Here is a 25,443-nt window from a genome sequence, read left to right as displayed (position 1 = left end):
CCACCAAGCTTCCGCCTACCGATCAGTTTGTCCCTGCCGCACACGGTTGCAGAGTTTTTAGCACGGAAACTGGGAGTTGCGTCACTTCCGCTGGTGACAGGAAGACGGTAGCCGGGGGAGCAGTTCGACGACAGAGGGCTCATCATGCCGAAGTGAGAGAAAATATAGGACGGAGTTTGGGGTGGTAGAAGGCCGCTTGGTGGGGTTTGCTCTTGGAGTAGGGGTCTGGGTGTGCGGCGCTATCCTTCCCGGCCAGAAATATTCAGCCTGGTCTCAGTTTTCTTTTTATTAGCGCCATTTCCACGTTAAGTAGTGAACCCATGGAGGGACGCGGAGTGTGCGACTGAAGATAATCCTAAATTGTTTGGTTTTTTCTCCTCTACAGGTTTTATTGTGATTACTGTGACACCTATCTGACCCATGACTCGGTAAGTGTGGATTACCAGTAATAACCACTTAGTGATTTTAGTAAGTTAGGCGTTGGAAAAACGGTTGTTCTTTAGGATCAGCATTTAGAGTTGCAATGTCATTGTCTTTTATAGCTAGCTTCTCATAATTCTCGTAAAGAAAGCTGAGTGCTTCTCTGTTCTGCTAAGATAATTTTGTTTTTGTGCGGGAACAGTCTCAAAGTGTTGGAAAAAACATGAAGTGTACAGGGAATCTCAGTCCCTCTGCTAGCTCTGCGCTGTCCTTCCTTTTCAAACGGAAAGCCCATGAGCAGCATGAGGCCCCAAGAGGTGCTGTGCCAGAGCCACCACTGCTGGTACCAGGGCGTGCTGTGCTGGAGCTGCCGCTACTAGGGGAGGGGAGTGCAAGAAAGGTTCACGTAGGTCACCAAATATTCACTCTTGCACTAACCCTGCCTGCCCATGGGAAGAGAAAACGGGGCTGCTGCAGGGTCTGTTAATATCCAATATGTGATCTTGTAGTCCTGTATGCATTTAGTTCCTATCAGCTGTAAGTAGTCAAGAAATATACATGAACTCAACTTGCAGCCCAGCGATCTCACTCACTTACCACCCCCCCATGGTGCCATTGCTCCTTCTTTCCCCTCCCAGGTTGTGGTGCACAGAACTGAGCTGCTGTGCTTTTGCAGTCTTGCCCCACCTCCTCCTATAAGAAACCCAAGTGAAGAGCTGGCATGGCTGCAGTGGAAAACATGAGTACAGAAAGTTCACAGTCCCACATGAAATCTGAAGGTCTTGTCCTAGGTAGCACTCTGCATACCTTGCATCTCAAGCATACCACTGTTGTGTAAGCTTGCCACTCATAGTCTTGAAGGTTGGTTTTAATTCATTCTAAAAATGTTCTTTTCTGGGTGCTTTTAATGAATTGTTCTTGAGCATTTATTTTGTACTTGCCACATTATCAAAGTGATTAATTACCAAATATCTTTTTTTTTAATTTACCATATTTATTCATCTTTTACAAATATTAGAAACATTCACAACATTTGGAAATGTGATATGGAACAGATAGTACAATACAAGCATACATATATTCCCTCCAACAATCCTAAATGCCCCTCCCCCCCCCTCCCCTCACGACAGAGTCTCTTTCCATAGCAACTGAGTCATAGAGTGCAGTAAGCCGTAAGACAATAAGAAAATAAACAACGGCATGCAATTGTAACTTCCAATTCTCTTCATAAAGTTGAACAGTAGAATGTCTAAGTGGTATAAAGTTCAAACCTCTCAAACCATAACAAAGCATAATAAAAGTGTACCTGCTCAAACCTTTACAGCGAACACAGATTGGAACCCCTTCCCAAACCATACTTAGAATATATTACAATTTCTCTAGATAAGATATAAAAGGTTTTGTCATAAAGGAGGACATTCTGTTATATTTAGTAGCTGTCAAGCCAACCGATAATAGGAGTGCAATCTTTCTTTGATCTCCGAGAGCAGAGGTATGCGCTCGGATTTCCAACGTAGAGCTACGAGACTACACGCAGCAATGAATAGGTGAGCACACAAGTGCTGATGGTTCTTAGGTATGGTATCTGGATAGACATTCAATAGATGGCCGAGGGTAATACATCAACCGCCAGGAGATCGCTAAGCCAGGCAAAGTTCTCCCTCCATAAAGGAGTGATTTTGGGGCAATCCCACCAGATATGAAGGTATGTGCCTAGAGATCCACAGTTGCGCCAACAATTTATGAAGTTTATTGGAAGTGAGATACCACCTATATATCATTTTATAACAGTTTTCCTGAAGTTTGGCAGAAATCGAGCATTGCCTGGCCGTTCGAAAGATGTCTCCCCAGGTGCGCACTCCCAGTTGGGTTTGCATATTAGATTCCCAATGTTTTATGAATACACAGTGATCTACACTGTGTAAAGAATAATTGGTAGAGTTTAGATACGGAGCTTTTAAGCAAATCGCTATGCGAAAAGAAAGATTCAACCAGAGACCTGCCAGGCCGAAGGAGTCCAGCCCTTTGTATAGAGCGTATAAAATGAACACTCTGGGGGCGCTGTTGCGCAGCGAATGGAAGCAGTCGCATGATAGCAGAGCTCTGTTCCCCATAGCATATAAACCCTCCTAAAACACCGGTTTCAGGTTAATATTGAGCAACTCAGATTTTTCAAAATTAACCTTGAGGCCAGAGACGGCACTGTACTTATCAAGCTCTCACATCACCCCCTTCAAGGACGATATGGGGTCTGTTAATATTAATAACACATCATCCTCAAATAGCGAGAGTTTGTACTGAGAATTTCCAAGGGTGACACCCTTAATGTCTAAAGATTCCCGAATTCTAGTGGTGAGTGGTTCCAGGTAGAGAGCAAATAGTAGCGGGGAAAGGGGGCACCCCTGCCGAGTGCCTCTATCAATATCAAAAGCTGGACCATAACAGTTAACTTTAACCCTAGCTTTAGGCTTGTCTTACAGCCTCTGTATCCACTGGAGGAAATAAGGCCCGAATGCCGTTTTTTTGCAAGGAAAGGAAAAAAAAAAGGCCAGTGGACTAAGTCAAACGCTTTCTCGGCGTCAATAGAAAGCAACACCACCGGGTTGCCCCTCTTATGAACCCACCACATCAAATCCAGAACCTTACGGATATTGTCTGCAGCCATACGGTGTGGAACAAAACCCACCTGGTCAGTATGGACTAGGCATGGGAGACTTGTTTAGCCTTAGGGCCAAACTCTGGGCTAGTAGTTTAAGATTGACATTGATAAGGGATATTGGCCTGTAAGAGGCACATTGAGAGGTTCCCGTCCCGGCTTAGCCAACACAGTGATAACTGCTACATTGGCTTGAGGTGCAAGACACTCATCCTCTCGGAGGCTGTTTAAAAAAAAAAAAATGGGCCAGTGGTTCAGCTACTGTATGGGCACATTTTTTATAATAAATACCTGAAAGGCCATCAAGGCCTGGAGCTTTGCCCGGTTTGAGGGTTTTTATTACTGCCAGAATCTCATTCACTGTAATAAGGGCATCTAAAGTTTGTTGTTGTTCAGGGGTAAGGCTCGGTAGAGCAACATCCTGTAAATACTCAGTTATACCAGAAGGGCGAATTGAAACACCGGAAGGTCTGCATCGGCTTTCAATGATCTGTTTGTAACGCCCGACACTGCGCGTGTTTCGTTAAACAACTTCGTCAGGGGCTTGGGCATCAATAACTGTGTCTCTGTGTGAATGAAACTCCTCTTAATGCAGTATTGAAATTCGGCGGCATTTAAATTTGATGCTGCTGCACATCACAACAATAAGTGTCTTTTTCCTGTGTTTATAAGGCATTGAAACACTTTTCAATAGTGATTCGGAAAAAGTTTACATGATTTAAAAAGTTTTAAAAAAAAAGTTTTAAAAAAAAAATAAGAGATTTAAACAAGAAAAGGAAAAGAAACAAACCGGAATCTCCTTTACAAAAAAAAAATCTTTGACAAACCCAATGATTATAACAAAAATGGTTCACTTCACATTGAGATATTAAAAAACATATCTTTATAAGTGAATCTTGTTAAACACAATGCGAGCGTATGTACAAGTGTTTATGAATGAGGGTTTTGTTGATATATAATAATATTGGCAACATATAACTATATTTAGTCCCAAGATTTTCTGCACACAGCTCTGAATATTGCCCTGAACTCAGAAAGCAGTCCAAGCCCAGCCAACTCCAGTCCTCAAGAGCCACAAACATATCCACAATGAATATACAATTGAGGCAGTGCACATCTCTCAGGCATATTCACTGTAGATAGCCTGAAAATCTGGCCTGTTCATGGCTCTCAAGGACTGCAGGACTCGAGGACTGGAGTTTATGGCTCTCGAGGACTTCTGTCCTAGGCCCCGACCTCCTCTCCTTGTCAGTTGAACTTGGTTTGTGTAACAGATATATCCTACAAGAGGAAGACAAACTGGAAGTGACTCGTGGTATCTAGAGTTAAAAATCTGTTATATAATGAACCACGTGTTGGTCAGGCAGAGTCTGAGCATTTTGTCATGCTGAACTCTGTTCTCTTTGAACTAGAGAGAGAGAGAATGTCTTAATTACAATGCAGTGGGTGGTTCTTAAGGTGAAATGTACATCTTGTCTGTGTGCTTTTTTTCCAGCCATCTGTGAGGAAGACGCATTGCAGCGGGAGGAAGCACAAAGAAAATGTGAAGGATTACTACCAGAAATGGATGGAAGAGCAGGCCCAGAGCTTGATCGATAAAACAAGTAAGACCAGCTCCTGCTCCATAAAACACCATGCGTGTTCGTTTCTGCTAGAGGAGCCGAGCAGCAAAACATTTAGAACATGATGTCTGGGTAGCAGGTTCTTGTGAGCAAAATATTTTTGTGTACTCGGTGCTATCAATTGTTTTGCTCTTCTCTGACCTTCTAGTTCTGATGCATTTCTTTTGGCTGAATCAAAACAAACCACATGCAGCAGAAGTGAAAGTCGGGACCTACTGTCCATATTGGGTATTAAATAGCGAAAGTGTTATCTAATTGTTTTTGCTTTGTAATACCAAGTAAAATAGTCATCTGCCCCTTCTTATTGGAGCTGCACTTAGTACTAAATCCAAGCATACATTTTCTGCTTATGGGGATAGCTATGGTACCAGATTTCATTTTTACTAATTTCCACTTCTTTCTACCTCACCAAATAGAAACACAAAATATAGTAGCAGATAAAAACCCATCCAAAGCTACCTGTTTCTACTTGATGTCTGATTCTTCTTTGCTTCCCACCATTCTGATTTGTGCAGGTGTTTGTAAATTGATGCTGTTTTGCTCTCACCACCTCCTTTAGGGTATGGTTGTAGAATCCTAATTTGTTTTAAAAATGAACAAAACTGTGTTGTCAACCCTCAGTTTGGCAATAGTGGCATACAACTCAGATGAACAGAACAATTGAGAACAGAACAGTGCTCTAAGTAAACCAAAAGCACTTTTGTTGCTAAATCAACTCTACCATGATAATGTCACATAAAATGTCTTATAAACATAGCAATACTCAAAATCAATGCAAAGCATTTTTATTTCTAAATGAACTCCACCATATCACATAGAAAAACTTAAAAATATATTAAGCCAATCTATAACATCTCCCTGAAGAAACTCCCGATTTATAATAAGCCCCAATCTAAAAGGTATCAAAAACCCCCACAATTACCCACATAAGATGATAAAACATAGAATGATTATAAGCAAGAAAAGGACAATGAAAAGAAACAAAAAAATATCCCAAATCACTGTTGGATAACAGCTGTATCTTGTTAATTGAAAATGACTCACAAAACAAATATATAAAAAATGTATAATTCCATCAACACAATATTGTGCACAGTCTTATTTAAAAGTATTGTAGATATTTCAAATAAAGTGAAAAAAAAAAGGGGGGGGGAGGAGGAATTAAAGCATCTACTGAATTATTTCTCAAGGCGCTCAGCTGTCGTCAGTCCGGTTTGTAAAGTCCGTCCATTTGTAGCAGGACAACTCTGGTGTGTAGTTTGTTGAAGTCTTTTAATCATTCTTGCAGACCGCACTGCTGGCGTAAAATTACCTTCAGTCGCGACCGGGATGTTTTCATATGAATTTCAAAAGAACCAAAAAAAAGCCCAAAGGAGAAACCAGACGCTGCAGCATTTCAGCAGTGCACGCTGCCTGCATCAGGGGACTCAGAGTATCGATAACATTCCTCCTTCTTAGGATACAAACAGCTTACGGCTTCAATCTTGTCACTTGTCTCCCTCTGCTTGAAACCAGCTATGCAAACATTATCACTGTATTGCTGTGTTTATAAGACATTTTATGTTACATTATCATGGTAGAGTTGATTTAGCAATAAAAGTGCTTTGGGGACTTTTATCCCTTTCATCTTGCAGAGAATACATACTATCCAGTTTTGTCCCTTCTGAGACTTGATGCAGTTTGTGGTTATTGCCTCAAGGAGCCATGTTCATTATCTGCCTCTCAGCTGGTAGCAATTATTCCCCCTCTGGTGGGGAAGGAGGCCTGCAGGCAATCTTTTTCATATAATGAACAATCTGTGAGAGGTAAAAGAACAGGAAGCGGACTTCATGCAGCCAGAAATCTTTGTGTGCCATGAAGTGTGCATAGTTCTAACGATAGTTGTGTGGGAAGACTGGACTAGATCAAGGGTCAAGAGGCTAAATGGCTTCTTTTGGGTCTTGAAATAACTGCGTCGTCTTACTGTTTTGTTTTGGGTTTTTTTCCCTCCGTGATATAGCGGCTGCATTCCAGCAGGGGAAGATCCCACCATCTCCTTTCCCTGCACCACCTCCTGGGGGAGCTCTGATTCCACCTCCTCCCAATCTGCGTAAGTTTTCTTCCTCTGCTACATTTTACCACTGCTCTATGTGTTCAGAGAGTGTCAAAACAGTCTCCTTAGGCTTTGGAGACATCACTATTCATCCTTTATAACACAATATTTATAAGTGGAAAAGTATATACCATGTTGTGTACAGACATAGAGACACGTCTTGGATGCTGAAGGCATTTGATCTTTGGCCCGGTGAAGGAAGCACATCTTGAGAGGGCTTTTTTTGATAATTACCCCTGTGATGTGCATTCCCTGTATGTACCGGAACAGTCCAGACTCCTGGGTTTTGCCTCCCTTCCAGCAGATGGAGACAGAAGTTTTTACGGACTCCGTCCTATACCCCTGAGGTGCCACCCACAGTCTGTCAGTATTTCTCTGTCTCCAGCAGATGGTGGAGATGCAAAACCTTTAGTCTGGGTTAGGTGTTAGGAGTTTTGTGGTGGAACTTGATTCATTTGGTTAAAAAAAAAAAAAAAAAGCAAAGAAGTAGAGAGAGGATTTAGGTAGGAGCTGATTAAAAAGGGAAACAGGCGGATGCCTATTTAGCCTCCCAGGGGTTTGTTAGGTCCTGGTGGGACCATCCCCCCTGGTAGTAGGGCTCTAGAGCAGAGGGTTGAGAACCCTGAAACTGTCTTCTAAGAGACCTTTGTGGTATAGAGGGTTATATTTACTTTAGAAAGATAATCAAAGCGTGGTTATTTTCATGTGGCGTGAGGGGTGTTTAGCAGAATAGTTGGGATGGAGGGGAGATGATTGTGAGATTTTAAAGAGTGGGTGGGTGTTATATTAATATGTGTGCTGTTTTTTGGGGTTTTAATTGTTTATATTTTTTTCCCTTTTTTTTTGTGCTGTACATCGCTTTGGGTGACTATAGAAGCGATTCATAAACGTAAGTAAATAAAGAGGCCGATGTAATAAACTGCACTAACCTTAGTGTGAGTTTTGACTTGTGTTAGAGCGCAGATGTTTCCATGCTAAAACATGGATTAAAACGTGTGCTAGGGTTAGCATATCTACATGCAAATTCTCAGCTGTTAGTCTGCAATGCAGAAAGGTGCATTGAGGTGGGGGAGAGATTGCCTAGTGTGTGTTTGGTTTTTTTTTTCTTTTTTTTTACCATGGGAAAACTTTTAGCTTTGGGTCAGAGCAGCCGTTAAACTTCCTGCAGTAGGCAAGCAGCCCAGTCTGGTTGTGAAGGGAACAAAATAAAAATACCAGCTAGTACACTTTATTTTACAAAACGATGTATTGAAGGACATAAATGTGGATGTTTGTCCTGGGGATTATTTATTTTTTAATCATTGGCTGTGAAAGGAGGTAGCAGCAGCAGCAGTACTGGCTAACTTGTGGAAGTTAGTTGGCACACTGGCGGAGAGGAACCTGTTCCAGGGACCCCAGACTCTGCTGGTCTCTTCCCCACCGCAGCCGTGGACGCAGAGCAAGAGCTGAGTCATTACATCCCCTCTGCCCAGGGGGAGCCTGCTGAGTCCCAGCTGAGAAGCAGCCAGTTCTCTTCACCGCCTCGGGATCCAGGGCCACTCGAGACTTTTGATGGATGAGAGAGAGAGAGTGTGTGTGTGGGGGGGGGGGGGTGAGATTGTTATGTCAACGCACTGGACTGAAAAGGCTGTGCACTGTATCTGCGAGGCAGACACTTAAAATGTGCTCTAGCACTGTTTTATCCATTTGTGTGGGAAAAGATGGCAAACAAAATGCCAGAAGTAGTGGTGGTCTGGGTTTAAACTGCAGGTCATGTTGTAGTGGTAATGCAATGCAAGTTCTTAAAAATAAAGTTGAATGGTGATGAGATTCCCCCCCCCCCCCCACCCCCCCCCCACACACACTTCTCTGACGGTGGAAGAGTAATGTGGGCCTCCAAATTATAAACTGGGCAAACCAGTTGAGTTGGAGCTGATCGCTGGCTCTTTGCTACTTGCCAGATGGAATTTGAGGGTGGTTTGTTCTGGGCACTACTGAGGAGAGGGTTTTTTGTTTTTTTGAGCAGATTTGCAGTTCATTGGCATGCAAATGGCCTATAAGTGCCTTTTTTTGTTTAGTGTGTCTTTTTTTTTTTTTTTAACACTCCTGGGGCATTTGCATGTTATTAATTTACTGCATCCCATGGAGCTACGGGTTTTTACCAGGTGAAGAAAGTAAAATCTGCCCTAAAATTTTGTTCAGGTTTTAGCATGGGCTTTACTGTACTGGCCTCCGTGGGCATATAAAAAGCTAATCTTTACCATTGGTCAGTCACTATCATCTGAACATTCAAATAGTATGTATATTAATTGATCATTCTGTATGATCATGTGATACTGTTTGACCAATTAAAAGGATTGTTTTTGTAATTGTAATTACAGATGTTACCAGTAGAGAGTCAGTGACTTTATTGGAGATCTTTTAATAAAATTGAGGACCTGACTTTCTAAGGCTTTTTTTTTTTCCATTTTAGGACTATAGGACAAAAGCTTAGTAAATCAGTTCCTTGTTTTGCTGGAGGCAAATGTGTAATTTATCTTGAAATGTTGCTCACCAAGGTGCTTATAGAGATGTCACCAGATTTTGTGTTTTCATTGTTTGCTTCTGTATGACAGTACTTCTTAGCCACACTATCTGTAAGAAGGTAGATTTCTTGGCAGCAGGACATTGACTGGTACCTTGCTATATCCTTTCACTTGATGAGGGGAGAATGAACTGATTGTGTCACTGTGCTACTTAGTTGTATAAGATATATATATTTTTTAAATTCTTATCCATACTACCTTGTTTATGCTAACTCTTCACAAGCTCGGTACTCTTCCAGGTAAAGATAACAGATACCTGGACAAATTCGGACACAAGACCTTCCAAGCGGCAATGCTTAATGCAAAAATTCCCTGTACGTACCCGGATCAGTCCAGACTCCTGGGTTTTGCCTCCCCACCAGCAGATGGAGACAGAGAAAGTTGTGACAGACTCTGCCATATATACCAGAGTGCCACCCACAGTCTGCCAGTATTACTCAGTATCAAAGCAGTATGGCTCAACAAACTATATACAGGAACCATAAACAGAACCGGATCGCTAATCTCAATTGTGACCCTAACCCCCGAAAACTGGGTAACCAAGAATGATCTGCAGACCAGCATAAATCAACAGTAAATGAGCGGACTCTCCATTATGTCTATGCATTAACTGACGCAGTATCCACCGAGGGCGGGATTCTGGACTGAAAAATTATCAGGTAAGAACCAATTTTCTTTTCCCTGTATGTACCTGGATCAGTCCAGACTCCTGGGATGTACCAGAGCAGATATTTCGGACTCTGGTGTGTCCCTGCAAACGGTTCCTTCTTTTCTGACAAAAGTGGTTTCCGCTTTTCATTTGAATCAGTGGGTGGAGCTTCCGTCCTTTTCTAATCTGGATAGGTCTGATCCGTCTTCCAAGGATTTACAGAAGTTGGATGTTCGCCGGGCGTTGCTGTGTTATCTTGAAGTAACTAATAGCTTTTGGGTCTCTGATCACCTCTTCGATCTTTGGAGTGGTCCAAAGAGAGGTAACATGGCATCCAAGACCACGATTGCCCGGTGGCTGAAGGAGGCGATGCACTCTGCGTATTTACTGCATGGTAAGCCCTTGCCTGTGGGGATTCGGGCACATTCGACAAGAGCACAGGCAGCTTCCTGGGTGGAATGCCAGCAGATTTCTCCACAGGAGATTTGCCGAGCGGCCACATGGACAACATTGCATACCTTTTGCAAGACATTACCATCTGGATGTTCAGGCTCCGGATGTGGACGGTTTCGGTGCAGGCATGCTGCGAGCGGGCCTCTCCGGATCCCATCCCCGGTAGGTAAGCTCTGGTACATCCCAGGAGTCTGGACTGATCCAGGTACATACAGGGAAAAGAAAATTGGTTCTTACCTGATAATTTTTCAGTCCAGAATCCCGCCCTCGGTGGATACTGCGTCAGTTAATGCATAGACATAATGGAGAGTCCGCTCATTTACTGTTGATTTATGCTGGTCTGCAGATCATTCTTGGTTACCCAGTTTTCGGGGGTTAGGGTCACAATTGGGATTAGCGATCCGGTTCTGTTTATGGTTCCTGTATATAGTTTGAGCCATACCGCTTTGATACTGAGTAATACTGGCAGACTGGGTGGCACCTGGGTATATATGGCAGAGTCTGTCACAACTTTCTCTGTCTCCATCTGCTGGTGGGGAGGCAAAACCTAGGAGTCTGGACTGATCCGTGGTACTACAGGAATGAAAATTATCAGGTAAGAACCAATTTTCTTTTCAACACCAATTTTACATCATACAGTATTTGTACCAGTGTTTGCAATCCCTGAAGCCAAACATTTCACCTGCAGCAGGAGACCACACTCTACTTCAATCATTCCCAGATTTAGAGGAAGGCTTTCGCCACTTCCTTCAGACGACTTACGAGGCCTTTGAAACCTCAGCCCATATATCGGCTACATCTATAGTAGCCTGAAGGATAGCCAGGCTACGGGCCAGAGCGATACGTGAAGACGTATACGAGAAGCTGGCAGATCTGCCATGTAAAGGAGGCAATTTGTTTGGAGACAAACTTCGTGAGACTGAATCTCAACTTAAGGAGCAAAATGTAGCAGTCTTGTCCCTTGCTTTTCCATCAGAACAGCAGTCTTCATCAAGGAGATATTACTCTGGCTACAAGAGACCTTACTACCAACGGTTTTCCTATAGGCTATATACAACTTACCAGCCGTCTGCATATTAACCTTGCAGGCAACAGCCCCAGCAAACAGAGATCAAGGGTCATTCCAGAGGTCAACGTTGTCAAAAACAGCAGGGTACCAATCAAAAACCACAACAGAGTTTGAGCTGGGCTTGGCCACAGCTACCATAGACAGTGGGGAGGCAGATTATCCCTTTTTCTTCCATTCTTGGGAAGCGATCACATCAGATTGTTGTGTTTTAAGCATAATTTGTGAGGGCTACAGGCTAAATTTCAAAAAGAACTCAACCCTCTCGCACAATTTCCTCAACATGAGATCAGGTACAAACTCAACTTTTGCAACAGGAGGTACACTCATTGCTCCACTAACAAACATTCTAGATACTACCTCTATGCCAGCACAACCAGGGATTTTACTCCAAATACTTCTTATTCTGAAGAGAACTGGGGGTCTCCACCCAATTCTGGATTTGTTTTCCCTCAACAAAGGAATCGGAAAAAAGAAGTTCAAAATGACATCTCTCAAATCCATTCTTGCATTCCTTCAACTCAACGATTGGATGTGCTTGCTGGATCTCAAGGATGCTTACTCCTATATCCCAATGCACCACTCTTCATGGCGCTACCTGGGTTTCCAGGTCAATGCACAGCAGTACCAATACAAGGTTCTCCCTTTTGGACTCTCATCGGCCCTGAGAGTTTTCACAAAGTGTCTAGTGGTAGCTGTGGCCCACTTGAGAAGAAAGGGAATTCAAATATTTCCTTATGTGGACAATTGACATCTAGTATCCACACAAGCAGCGTCTCTCCACTTATATCCTTAGTCCATCTTCTATCACATACTCTATCCTCTAACATACATCACACTCCACATCCACTTATTAGCGATATCTTGTTTGGGGGCTCTAGGCTTCATAATAAATTACGAGAAGTCCAATCTTCAGCCCACTCAAGTTCTCCAGTTCATGGGAACAAAGATAGATACAACCCTATGCAAGGCCTTTCTTTCCACAGACAGGGCACAAACATTTTGCATTCTGGTGTTGGAGTTGGTATAGTGTATGCACCCCTTAGCACATCAGGTACTTACCCTGCTGGGACACATGGCAGCAGTGATATACGTAGTTCCACACACTCGCCTGCATATGCGCCACCTACATTAGGGTTTCAAAACACAATGGTCCCAATTCATTCAGCCAGTGTCCAAGAAGGTAGCTCTGACCCATGCTATGAAGAAAGATATAACGTGGTGCTTGTACCCACCTATCCTATCAATGGGGGGGCCCCTTTCCTCAACCCTATGCACCAGCTCATTTTGACCTCTGGTGCATCAAGGGGTTGGGGGGGGGGGGGGGGGGTTCATCTCCGACAGCTGAAGACACAAGGGATTAATGAGAAAGGACCCTTCAGATAAATGTCCTAGAGTTGAGAGCAATAAAGAATGCTGTATTCACATTCCAGGAACAGCTTCTGGGGAAGAAGGTCATGATACATACAGACAATCAGGTGGCCATGTTCTACATAAACAAAGAAGGAGGGACAGGTTCCTGGATGCTCTGCAGAGAAGCAATTCAAATTATGGAATGGGCAGAGGTACACTCTATATCATTACAAGCAACCTATCTCCCAGGAGTAGTGAATACCAAATTGGACAGGCTCAGCAGAATTTTCCATTCTTACGAGTGAGCTCTCAATCAGGAATTGGCGAATGACCTATTTGCAACATGTCAACAGGAAATTTCTGACCTTTTGTTTGCAATACCTGAGCCTGAAATCAATTGTCCAAGATGTGTTCCTCATTCCATGGGTGGGAGAACTCTTCTATGCTTATCCCCCAATTTCCATTGATATCCCGAACAATACAGAAATGCATTGCGGACATAGCAGATCTCATCGCCCAGACAATCTTGGTATGCTTATCTATTTCAGCTTTCAGTGAGTTCTTCAATCTCTCTTGGGAGTATTGCAGCTCTACTAACTCAGGAAGGGGGCAGCCTGTTGCACCTCATGCATTCTTCCCTACTGTTGATAGCATGGAGATTGAAAGGAGAGTATTGAACAACCTGCATTTGTCAACAGGGATCCAAGACATCCTAGTGTCGGCTAGGAAACCATTCAAAAGAACTATGCGTTCAGTTGGCGGCGTTACTTGATCTGGTGTAGTGCGAGTAACATAGACCCGTTTTCCTGTTCACCGGAGACACTGCTGGTCTACTTCCATACCCTCTATCAGACAGGATAGGCAACATCATCTATCAGAGTACACTTGAGTGTAGTAGCTGCATATCACCTTCCAGCCAATGATCTTCCTATTTCAAATAATCTTCTAGTTTTGTGATTCATGAAGGGGATTTTAAAATAGAGACCACCAATGGCTAAACCACCTGTTCCCTGGGACATAAACACAGTACTAGAAGCACTTATGCTTCCACCCTTTTGAGCCAATGGATAATGTCCATATGAACTATGTAATTTGGAAGGTGGTCTTTCTAGTTGCAGTGACTTCAGCAAGGCAGGTTAGTGGGCTTCAGGCCTTGGTTCACTATCCCTCATTCTTACAATTTTCCATGACAGTCACTTTACGAACACATCCGTCCTTCCTACTCAGGGCCGGCAGAAGCACTGGGTGAACTAGGTGAGGGCCTAGGGCACCAGGGTTCCAGGGACAGCAGCCACGGCAGCAAGAGAGAAGCTGCTGCCGTGGCAGCAGTAGTGGCAGCTCAACAGCTGCCAGCAGGATAATTCACCGAGTGGCCCGTCCGTCATTGCGTCACCCCTACCAGCTCGAGTCAGACTAATTTGACTCAAGCCGGTAGTTGGGTTTGGGTGAGGATGGATGGGTCGCTCGGTGAAATATCCTGCCGGCAACTGCTGAGCTGCCACTACTGCCGCAGCGGCTGTCTCTTCTCTAGTTTGACTCGAGCTGGTAGGGGGAGGTGCAATGGGGGGCAGGGGGTGGTGCAAGGTAGAAGGTTTGCCTAGGGTGCCTAATACCCTTGCACCGGCCCTGTTCCTACCAAAGGTTGTTTCACCTCTTCATCTGAATCAAGCAATCACATTACCTACCTTTTTTTTCGAAACCACATAAAAATGAGCGGGAGCGACTCCTTCACGATTGTAAGAGGGCTTTAGCCTATTACAAGAGAAGAACTCATGCAGCTAACCAAGCTTCACAAGTCTGTGTCCTTCAATCCAAAGGTCCGCTGGTAGCAAAGAGGACTTTGGCTAATTGGATATCTCGGTGCAATCAATTCTGTACTCGAAACGCTCAACCAAACTGATCACATCAAGTGAGAGCTATGGCAGCTTCAGTAGCACATTTCCACAAAGTACAGTTGCTGGATATTTGTAAAACAGCCACGTGGTTGTCTCTACATACCTTCACGTTGCACTACTGTCTTGACCAGCAAACAACTTCAGATGCCACATTCAGATCGGCAGTGTTGCAATGTACGACTGGAGCTCGAGACTGTCCACAGATTTTGCAGGTTGAGCACATGCCTAACACTTAATTCTGCAAAGGTGTCAACATCCCCCTCCCTCAACAAAGCATCATTGTATGTAAGTCAACTCTAAGCTGGGGACTCCCAGACAGCATGGCTAATTCAGCCTGCTTCTGGATGGGAGAAAGCAAGTTTGCTTACTGTAAACGGTCTAGATAGCAAGATGAATTAGCTGTGTGAGCCTGCCCACCTCCCTGGACAGCTTCTTTGACTTCATTGCATTTAATAGACTATCTTATAAACTGAGGAGGAGAAGCAATCGTGCAGGAAAAGCCGCACAGGTGCATAGTCAAACCTCTGTATTCTTTGAGAGAAGCTCTGCCCAGAGCTGCCTGGAGGTCCCAGACGGCATGGCAAATTCATCCTATCTATGGAAAACACTGTTTACAGTTAACAACCTTGCTTCTCCCATACTTCTGTATATGCATGTGCATTTGTTGCCCCATTCATTTGATTTGTTTTGGCAGTACATGAGTATTTGACGAATGGATAGTGGGTGTGTATTCTTGGCGCGTACATGTGTACACCATTCGTTTTTGTGCGACCATCCGTTTTTCAGTTACGCACGTACCGTCAAAATGAATCAAATGAATGGAGCAACGAATCTGTATTGCTATATTCAAACAGTAACCTAACTTATTAACAAAACACTAACAATTATCTTTATTTTAGTTCTAACCAAGCATGGTTGTGTATCAAACTTAAAGCAATTATAGTATTATGTAGATTAACCAAAAAGGGATTTTTTTTCTCTCATCCTTTCCTATCCTGATCTGAGGGAGTATTAGCTCCTGAAAGCTAGTCAAGAAATGTATTTAGTCCAGTAAAAAGGTATCTCCTTATTAATTGTTTGTTAATCTTATTTCCGTATCAACATATACATGCTTAATCTAAGTAAAATAAGTAAAACAAACAGCTTTAACCTTTTAGGTACCAATGTTCCACATGGGGAACATTTTTTCATATACTTTTAATTACTTGCATTTTTATACCATATTTATACCATATTTGAGTCTAGTTAACTAACATATGTAAAAAGGGGCATCAGGAAATAATTCCTTCCATGAGCAGGATCTAAAAGGTTAATAAATCAAAGTCCTTGGTCCTCTTATCCACAAGCAGAGTGGTTGGAACCAGGACTCCTAACTCTAGTGACGCCTGGGTCCAGTTTAAGTGGTCAGGTTAAAGATACGAATTTCTGGGACTTTTCAAAGAATTCAGTTAAATGAAAACTTGAGAACTTTAAACTCCTTAAACATGAAAGGTGCACTTTAGCGATTACAATGAAAAATCCCTGCAGTATTTTTATCTCTGAATTCAGTTCAGTTTCTTACTGTGCTTTAAAAAAAATGCAGGGCCTTCTGTAGCCAAAACACAATTTGTGGCTTTGTAAACCTCAAATTATTACAGCAAATACAATTCATGGTAGTCTTGCAATCAACCATAGCAAGCTAATGAAATAGTTTATCAGTATTAGAAACTCCACAGAGCAGGGATACTCTCTTGCATGTCTATACAGTGCTGCATTTGTCCAGAAAAGAAGGGAGTAGTCAAAGGGAACTCAAATGATTTCAAGAAGTGATGTCCAGTTTCAAAGACTTTTTCATCCTGTCAGCTACCTTTTGCACATCACTTGCAGGGTCTTGGTCCCTTTCTGGGTTATGCTGGCTGGAGGTAGAATGACTGCCCATGCTTCAGAGAGTGCCTGCCTCCACTGTGTTGCAGAGTAATGCACTGAGCAACTCTCCTTTGGTTGTCAGCAGCACCTTTTGTGCTGTGTTCAGCCCCAGATAATAGCCCAAGGAGTTGGGGACCCAAATCTGGGGCTCCCCTGTGGAAGTGTGCAGTGCTGTTTGCTGAGCCATAAGGATCCGATTTACTTTGTCTGAAACAATAGCTTAATTGGAAAAAAAATATGAAGCTGGGTGATCCTGCTTGCATCTTGTGTGGTTTTGGATAGAATTGCTGTGCTCTCCTCTGTCTACTGATCATAGGTGTGCAGACATCTCATAACATAAGAGATTTCTCCTACATCTGACTGTAGCATTTGGGATATTTTCCTTTGTCAAAATTGTTTGCTACCAGTGAGGGAGCTGGTTGATGGTTAAATATCCTTCCTTCAGGTTCCACGTCACTCATGAACCTTGTAAGGTTTCCTCCCCTCATTACCCAACTATATTTATTTTCTTTCTAGCTGGTCCTCCTCGGCCTGGGATGATGCCAGCACCACCTATGGCTGGTCCTCCTATGATGCCAATGATGGGCCCTCCACCTCCAGGCATGATGCCCGTTGGACATGGTAAGTACGGGTTCTCCTGAAAAGCACTAGCATTGCTAGGTTCGGTGTCTGGCAGGATGTTCCCATAGTCCTTTAAAGAGAGCATGGAAGCCAAAGGCCTGATCCGTTGACATTTTGGAAACAAAATTCATGAATGGACACCATGCTGCTTGTATGGAAACAAAGGCCTTATTTAAATTACTTTTCTCTCATTGTATGATCCTTAAAATTACCCAAAGGCTGTTGATCCCCGTATTAAGCTGAAGTCGGCACCAGATTATATTACCAGGGCAACACAGCATGATGGCCTCTGCTGGCCGCACATAATGTATGACAGTGCTCTTCAGATCAAAGATATACAACCAATTCTGAAGGGGCTGCAAGAAGGCCTGTTTTTTCAGAGTATCCAAGCTTTGCAAATTAACTGTATATAGATATAACTAGTGCACAATTATTGTGAATATTCTGGAAACTAGAAGAGTTTGTATGCCCCTAGTTTAGATCTTTGCATGCCATTGCATGGTGTTCTCTCTAATATCTGGTTCTGACCACCTACAGGGTGCTTTGAGACATTGGGTTAGAAATAGTGTTTAGACATAGGGAGTAGAGGAGGACATGCTTACATGATGTGGTGGTCTCTGGGTTTCTGATTCTACTGCAGTAAATCTTCACGAGTTCAGCACTTTCTGTAGTTCTGCAGTAATGCTGCGGATACTGTGCTTTGCAGTGCCAGCATTTGGCAGAGATGGCTTCACATGTTAAGAGAGATTGTGGGTGATTGCCAATGGCAGAAGACACATTCAAGGGGTCTGACAGGAGCTGTGGAGGGATCTCTTGACAGTTGGTGTGAATAGGGAAAGCAGAGTTGTTTACCTGTAACAGGTATTCTCCTTGAGCAGCAAACAAGCAGCCACATAATGAGTAACGTCATCCGGTGGTTCCAACTTGGGCCTTGTCTCTCTCCTACCTTAAGGTTTCAAGAGCATCTTCTGAATGCGCATGGGACTTCTGTGAGCCTCTCTATCAAGTCATTTTCAAAGTTTAGATAGGTTCATGAGGGGGGAGGGTGGGTTTGTGTGGCTGTTTTACTGTCCATGGAGGACCAACTGTTACTGGTAAGCAACTTTGGTTTCTTCATAGACAAGAAGAACAAAACAGCCACACACGGGTCCATCCAATAAATCAGCATGGAAAACGGGCTCTCAGTGTTGAGCTTTCCTAATACGCGCCCAGTTAAGGAGGCACTTGAGACAAATGTTCACCCCAGTGCCTCCTTGGCAGCGGGCACCCGGGAGAGGTGGCTGTCAGAGGATTAGGAAAATGGATGCTCAATTTTACGAGCGTCTGTTTTCCTAACCTGTACACAGCCACGGGTGTTGTTAATTGTGACCCTTTTTCTAACCTGACCGCCATCATATCTTAAAAAAATTTTTTTTTTAAATTTTCTCAATCTTTTTGTTCCTCTGACTTAACATCATGGCTCTAGGCAGGCGTTAATTTCTGAGGGTAAAAATGTGCGCATTGGGTGTACATTTCTCATTAACATGCATTTGCATGTAGTGAGCGCTATTAGTTTTGCAGGAGGTTGGATACGCTAATCCCCTTAAAGAATAAGGGGTTGTGGATGGCTGTTCAAGGCCCGCATGGGGTTTAACCATGGGTTAAACTGGGTGCTTGGCTGAGCGCACTGCATTGCATTGGCCTGACAATGTGGGACTCTTCAGCCGAGGGTTACATTAGACGGGTACGTTTTTTTCTTCGAGTGTTTGTTTGCAACCTGTCCATTGAATGCAGGAAATTGCGGTTATTCATTTTTAAAAGTTTTTGAGTACTGGTTATCCAAATTTACTATCATTACTTGACTCTTCATCTAGACATAATGCTTGGTGAAGGTGCGTATTGTTAACCTCATACCCGCTTTACAGATGTCTTGTACAAATGCTGAATCCAGATGTGCCATTGTGAGAGCAGCTACTTGTGCTTTGGTTGTGCAATCTTGCATGCTGTGGCTGGGTAGCAAAGAGAAATGCAGTGAGTTAGCCATCTAGATAATGTCTGTTTTGAACTAAATTGCCCTTTTTTGCCAGGTCATAGGCTATATGCTTTTGTTCTGTCCATATAAAATAAAAGTTCTCTTCTGCAGCCCAGTGTATGTAATGCTGGCTCTGCAACAGTGGTAAATGTTTTTGGGAAAACTATCGGGTTTTTGCTTGGTCCAGATGTAACTGCGAAACTACTTTTGGTAAGAAGTTTGGGTGAGTTCTGTGGACTAACCTATTCTTAAATATTTGGGTATAAGGAGAGTAGGTTACTAGTGCCTGTAACTCACTTTCCTGGCTGATGTTATGGCTATTTAAAAAAAAAAAAAAAAAAAGTGTGTTCCATGTAACAAATTTAATCTCTGCAGTAGTCATTGGCTTCAATGGTGTCTGTATTAATTGGCTAATATTATATTCATGACTCATTGTGGCATTGGAGCTTGTAAACAGTTTGGATCAGATGCATTCAGCAATACAAACATTTATTACAATATTTCTATTCCGCTGATAATGTCATGCTCAGTGGATTATAGTTTCACACAAAATAAAGAAATATGTTGCAGTTTTCAGACAAAATCCATATGAAAAAGCCTAAAATCATTGAACATCTGAAGCTCATCCAGTAACCTGGGACCAACAACAGATAATGTGCAATAGCGGATAGTCTGTAAACGGGCATCTTTTACCCCAGGGATCACTAACAATTTCAAACTGAATGACCGCAGTGCTCTTCTGGGTACCTAAGGAGAAAATAACTTCTTTAAATATGAGGGAACACTATCCAGCTGAGCCTTAAAAATCACTGTAAGAATTTTAAATGGAATTTGTTGCTGCACAGGAAGCCAGTGGAGCTCTATTAATAAAGGGGAAATATGATCTTTTTTTTTTTTTTTGTGGCTTTAACAATTAGTTGTGCAGCTAATTTTTGTAAAAGCTGGGGGGAGCACAGTCAGTATTGTGGGAAGCCGATAAATAGAGAATTGCAATAATCAACAGTGGTGCATCTAAAAGCCTGAACAAGGGATAAAAATCAGAGACTGCTTAAACAAAAAAACGAAGGTGGCGAAGCATTCTAAGCTTATAATAGGCAACAGAACCTTCCACAAGCGATGAGAGAAGGTTAAGTTTGTGCAGCATTTTGGCTTTTATTTTGATACACTTTTCCCTTTTAAATTCAAATTCAGTGGGGGGAGGTTTGGTTTTTGCCAAATTTTAAAGTTAAAGCATTCTGTGTCATCCAGGCAGTGACTGGCATCAAACATTCACGAGTGGAGGTTATATTGTCATGAACTGAGAAATGCAACTGAATGTGGTCAGCGGAGCGTCTAAAAGTAACTTTTCAATATTCTGAACAGTTAGAGCCATAGCTAGATAGGGCCCTGGCCATAGGCACCATCCACCATGGGATGTCACCACTCTCTCATACGATGTGGCTGAAAAGTGCCCTTGCTTCTCGAGCTCTGCTGCTGGAGGGGGGGGGGGGGAGAATATGATGAGCTTCTATGCCTGCTCTTCGTGGTCATTGTCCGTACCAACCTCTGCTCAGCGCAGGTGGCCTGTGCAGGATCCCCACCCTCTGCAGTCAGGAGCAGAGGAGTCCATGGGGCTGTGAGAATAATCATCAGAAGCAGGAAAGCACAGCTTGCTAGCTGGAAGAAGATGCATTGGCCCACGGGACCACAGAACAAGCATCAGCCTTTCTCCAACCAACACTCAGGGGCAGAAGACTCGGCATGGCCTGTGGGGTTGCAGTAAGAGCCTCCTCTTCCCCTGCAGTCAGGAGCAGCGGAGCTGTTGGCATGAAAATGCAGCATTGGTCTTCCTTCAAGAGCAACAGCAGAAGCAGCGCGCCCTGAGGTTAAAAGGAGGAAGAATCTGGGAGACCGTGAAGCTGAAAGAGAGGAGGCCGTTGCATCTGCGCCTTGTGCTTCAAGAGGGGAGAAATAGATGATAAAGACAGTATGTGTGATTGAGCCTGTGGTAGAGAGACAGCTTGTGTGTATTTGTGATTGATCATGGCAGAGAAAGAGCCTGTGTGTGGGTTTATTTCTGTGTATGTGATTGAGCGTGGCAGAGAGAGACTGCATGCATATGTGGGACTGAGCGTGGCAGAGCGTGTGTACAACTCCTCCTCCTATTCTCCCCCTGCTAATCCACAACAATCTCATGATGTCTGGAAATCAAAAGTTCCCAAGTATGGAAAGCAGGGGATTTTTTTTTTTATCCTTATTAATTTTAATCTTTGAGTGCTATTTGATCTGTCTGCTGTTTTTCCAAATGCCAATAAAATATTTCAAATGCTATGAGTTTTTAATTATTTGATGATCTGTTTGTTAGCTGTTTTGATATATTTCTTTTTATAAGTATATGGTTTTACTGTTATGATTGTTTTATATTTCTTGATTTTTTTTTTTTGTTTTTTTTTTTGTTTTTCATGAGGAATGGTGATGTTTGTTTCCTATTGTACTGCATATAGAGTCTGACTTGTTGTAGATCCTGTTCAAATTTTGTTTGCACATTTCTATTTATACTTTATGGTCTCTCTATTCTATATTTCAGACTCTGTGTTCTGCACCTATGACCGAGGTGAGGTGGTGTTCTAGTGTAGCTTCTCTGAAGGGATCTATAGAAGCTTGGCTTATTCGGTTTTCCTTATAGAAGGAGCGTTTGTATTCTAGGACCTGGTATAATATTTGCAGGGTAGGGTTGCTACTGTTTGAATGCTGTTTTAGTATAAGAGATTTACTATATTGTAATTTTAATTCAAATTACTTATGGGTTTCTTGGGGCCAAGCCCACACGAATTACCATAGGCATAATACCATATGGGGTTCACTCATCTTTTTTGCAGGGTTGGCACCACAGCAATACATGCAAATACAATATTCATCATATTGCAAGTGATATTTTTACCTCAGAAGACTGAATTTTTTTTTCATGTATTCTAAATGCATACTTTTTGTGTATGTAGGAAAGGTATGACTGGTGGTGTGTGGAGCACAAGGTTTTAAGGGGGCGGGTGGAACATGCTTGGGATTTCGTTTTGAAGTTTCTCTGTTTGCTTTATGGTTTTGAGCATGTGGGTGTACATGTGTCTAGGGATCCAAATGACCCCACATATTCAAAGAGAATCTTATATATGGTTCATTGGATATAACTGATTCTGAATCCTCTGATCTATTCATAAGATACATCTATAAAAAAATTTCCATTCTTATTATTCCAACATTAGAAACCTAACTAATTTAATATGGTGAACAATATTTGTATGAATGTATAAATATTTGTTGTGACCCTTTTGGATGCTTATAAGTTTTAATATGTATGTAACTTTGTACCCCACCTAGAACTGTAGGTAGAGTAAGTTACACATATTTATAAAGAAATAAGGCTCATGGTTTCAGGATCCCCAATATTGATTCTGAAACGGCAGAGTAAAACTAGAACATTTAACAGATACTCCCAGCGCACGGTGGTGTGTGTATGTGTTCAGGGTGAGGGTGCATTTTTTCACTTGGCCATAGATGCCAAATAACCTGGCAATGGCTCTAACAGTGCACATAAAGGGGTTCTGAAAATATTAAATAATATAGAAGTTAAAGATGGTCTTTGCAGAACATCAACAGACATGGAAAACTGAGAGGCTCAAGAATTGCTAATTTTGACCTGCTGCACCCTAAAAGACAGGAAGCAAACCATTAAAGGCCTTGCCAGCAATCCCCAAATTGGTTCATCTAGTTAATAATATTTCATGCTCGACTGAATCAAATGTAGCCTTTATTTATTTAACTTTTACAAGCGTGTCCCATCTCAGCTGTTTGTTCATCCTGTCAGTGATGATTTTGCAATGTTGTGTGTTTTTTTTCTCTCGCTCTTCACTCTAGCACCAGGGATGAGGCCTCCAATGGGCGGTCCCATGACAATGATGCCTGGACCCCCCATGATGAGACCCCCAGCCCGACCCATGATGGTGCAAGCCAGACCTGGTATGGTGCGGCCAGACAGATAAAGCAGCAAGGAAGCACCGTGCCCTCCAATCTCCCCCAGCACCACCTACCCTTTTTTTTTTTTTTTTTTGCCATACTTCCAGCAGAATGCATGTTATCCACACAGGAGAGAGTCTGATCAGCCAGAAGCCTCAGGAGAGAGGGCTTGGGGATAGTGTTGGGACAGCGGGTGTGTTATGTGCTTTGGAGGAGGTCTGTCCCTCAGCAAATCCCATCCGCTTCCTCCCGTTAACTGTTTTACTTTAGAGACTCTCAGCCATAGACTGACTCTAATTTTATTAGTCTGTTTCAGTTATTGTCTGTAATGTGGAACCCTTGTGTTAATCTGTAATATTACAGAATTGTTTTTTTTTTTTTAAATAAAAAATGGCTTGACTACTTGCTAGTTTTAATGCTGATGGAATTGCATGAAAATGTGATCCTGGGACCCAGATGAAAAGGGGATAGATTGACTTCAAGGTTCTCCAATGCATGAAATGTCACCTTCAGATGTTCATACGCCTATGAGAAGTGCAGCTTTTCGCCAATGGCCAGATCGCTTTAGCCTGGATAGTAGAGTGCGTGCAGCCTTCTCCAGGACTTCCTCTCTGAAGAGTGAAGCTGCCATAGTACTCCAGGCACCTTCACTGTGGGTGCAAAGAAACAGATCCCTCAAGCTTTTATTTAATGAAGGCTTCACCTTTATTTTTAATTTTTCTGTGTACACCAGTCTGAGGTCCTGGACATCAATTGGTATTTTTATTTTTTTAAATACTTGCTTTGCTCATCATCCCGGCCAGTGGGCTGTCCTCTCTAGATCTCATGTTCTTACCCAGGTGGGAAATGCAAGGAATGGCTGAGTATGGCGCTTGCATGAAAGGAAGGGGGGGAGGAGGGCACTATAGAATTCTCCACTTCACCCCCTCCATTTTTTTTCCCCCTTGACTAAGTGTGTGTGATCATGTTAAGGGATAATTGCATGACAGTGTTAAAAAGCTGGAGGTATACGTTATTTTTGTTTTGCACTTGCTCTGTTGGGGGTGAAGGAGTGGGATAGGTGTCTGCGTGTGTAGTGTGCATTCAGTGAGGAAGGTGGGGGGAGTGCAGTTGGGATATATGTATGTGGTGGTGTAGGCGGTATGTGTTGTGTGGGCACTTCAGTCCCCCTTGCACTCTCCAAGTTCTTCTACCCTCTCCTCCCAACCTATGTGGGAATGGTGTGTGTGTCGTCGTGAGTGGTGGATATGTAAGTAGTATTGGGAGGTGTGTGTTGAGGTTGGGAAAGAATGGCAGTGTGTTGAGGTTACAAAGAATGGCAGTGTGATTTGACCGCTGCCTTGTGGGTATATATGGTGTGTGTACACTCTCAACTTATCCCCTCTCCTCCCCTGGGTATGTGAGGGGGGGGGGGGGGAAAGTGGTTTGGTTCTGTCTGTGTGTTATGGGGTTGGTGCAATAAAATCTTGCATCTGTTAACCACTGAGTACAAATAACAGAACCCACACAGGCGAAGAGGACATTGAATCTGGCTTTTCCAAATGAGGCAAGGGTTTCTGATGGCTGGCTCTCTTCTTAACTGTCACACCACTCCTAAGTCGATAACTTTCTCCTCCAACCCCTCTCTAGGGGCTTTCTTGAGAATTCCTTCCTTGGGTCTCTACTCTTTTTGGTTTTCACCTATTCTTGTGGTATCGTCCACTTGTTTGGCTGTTCCTACCTCCATTTTCTCCACTGATGTACAGATTTTCCTTCTCTTCTGCTTCTCTGTTTTCTCCCAGCTATTCCCCAGCCTCTCTGCTGCCTTCTCATGGATAAAATTCCACTTCTCATGCTAAACATCTAAAATTGAAGAACTGTTTTGTTCTGCTATTCCTTCACTCTATTAAGTTCCTCTCCCTGGGTTTTTCATTGAATTCTATCCAAAGTCTGGAAGTTAGCTTTGATCTTAAACTTCCTGTCCAGCAACATATCAACTTCCTTTGCTCTTTCCTTTTTCCTCTATTACCAGCTCTACACTATTCACAGATTCTGGCCTTGATTCCTGCAATATTTTGCTCCATATTCCTTTTCCTGGGAGGTGACTCTTAACATGGAGCCTAGATGTGTGAACCTGTGATTGGGATGGTTTTTCCTCTATGTGCAT

General features: G+C 42.9%; 1 protein-coding gene across 1 annotated transcript; it reads left to right on the top strand.

The window, feature by feature from the left end:
- SNRPC (small nuclear ribonucleoprotein polypeptide C) lies at positions 1-23,701 on the top strand. The gene is made up of 8 exons (XM_029572644.1): positions 1-152; positions 386-428; positions 4,572-4,680; positions 6,698-6,787; positions 7,665-7,679; positions 17,192-17,296; positions 21,874-21,900; positions 23,199-23,701. Exons 1-8 carry the CDS (start codon positions 145-147, stop codon positions 23,321-23,323), a joined length of 522 nt encoding a protein of 173 aa, XP_029428504.1. The 5' UTR covers positions 1-144; the 3' UTR covers positions 23,324-23,701.
- Positions 23,702-25,443: the final 1,742 nt, after the last annotated feature.

Source organism: Rhinatrema bivittatum, chromosome 12, assembly GCF_901001135.1.
Source record: "Rhinatrema bivittatum chromosome 12, aRhiBiv1.1, whole genome shotgun sequence".
Lineage (NCBI taxonomy): Eukaryota > Metazoa > Chordata > Amphibia > Gymnophiona > Rhinatrematidae > Rhinatrema > Rhinatrema bivittatum.
Note: the sequence above shows the minus strand (reverse complement) of the source record. Positions and strands in the feature narration are given on the sequence as shown.

Coding starts and splice junctions, on each gene's coding strand:
- SNRPC (XM_029572644.1), top strand. Junction 429..4,571: donor CCTATCTGACCCATGACTCG/GTAAGTGTGGAT, acceptor CTTTTTTTCCAG/CCATCTGTGAGGAAGACGCA. Junction 21,901..23,198: donor GTTCTGCACCTATGACCGAG/GTGAGGTGGTGT, acceptor TCTTCACTCTAG/CACCAGGGATGAGGCCTCCA.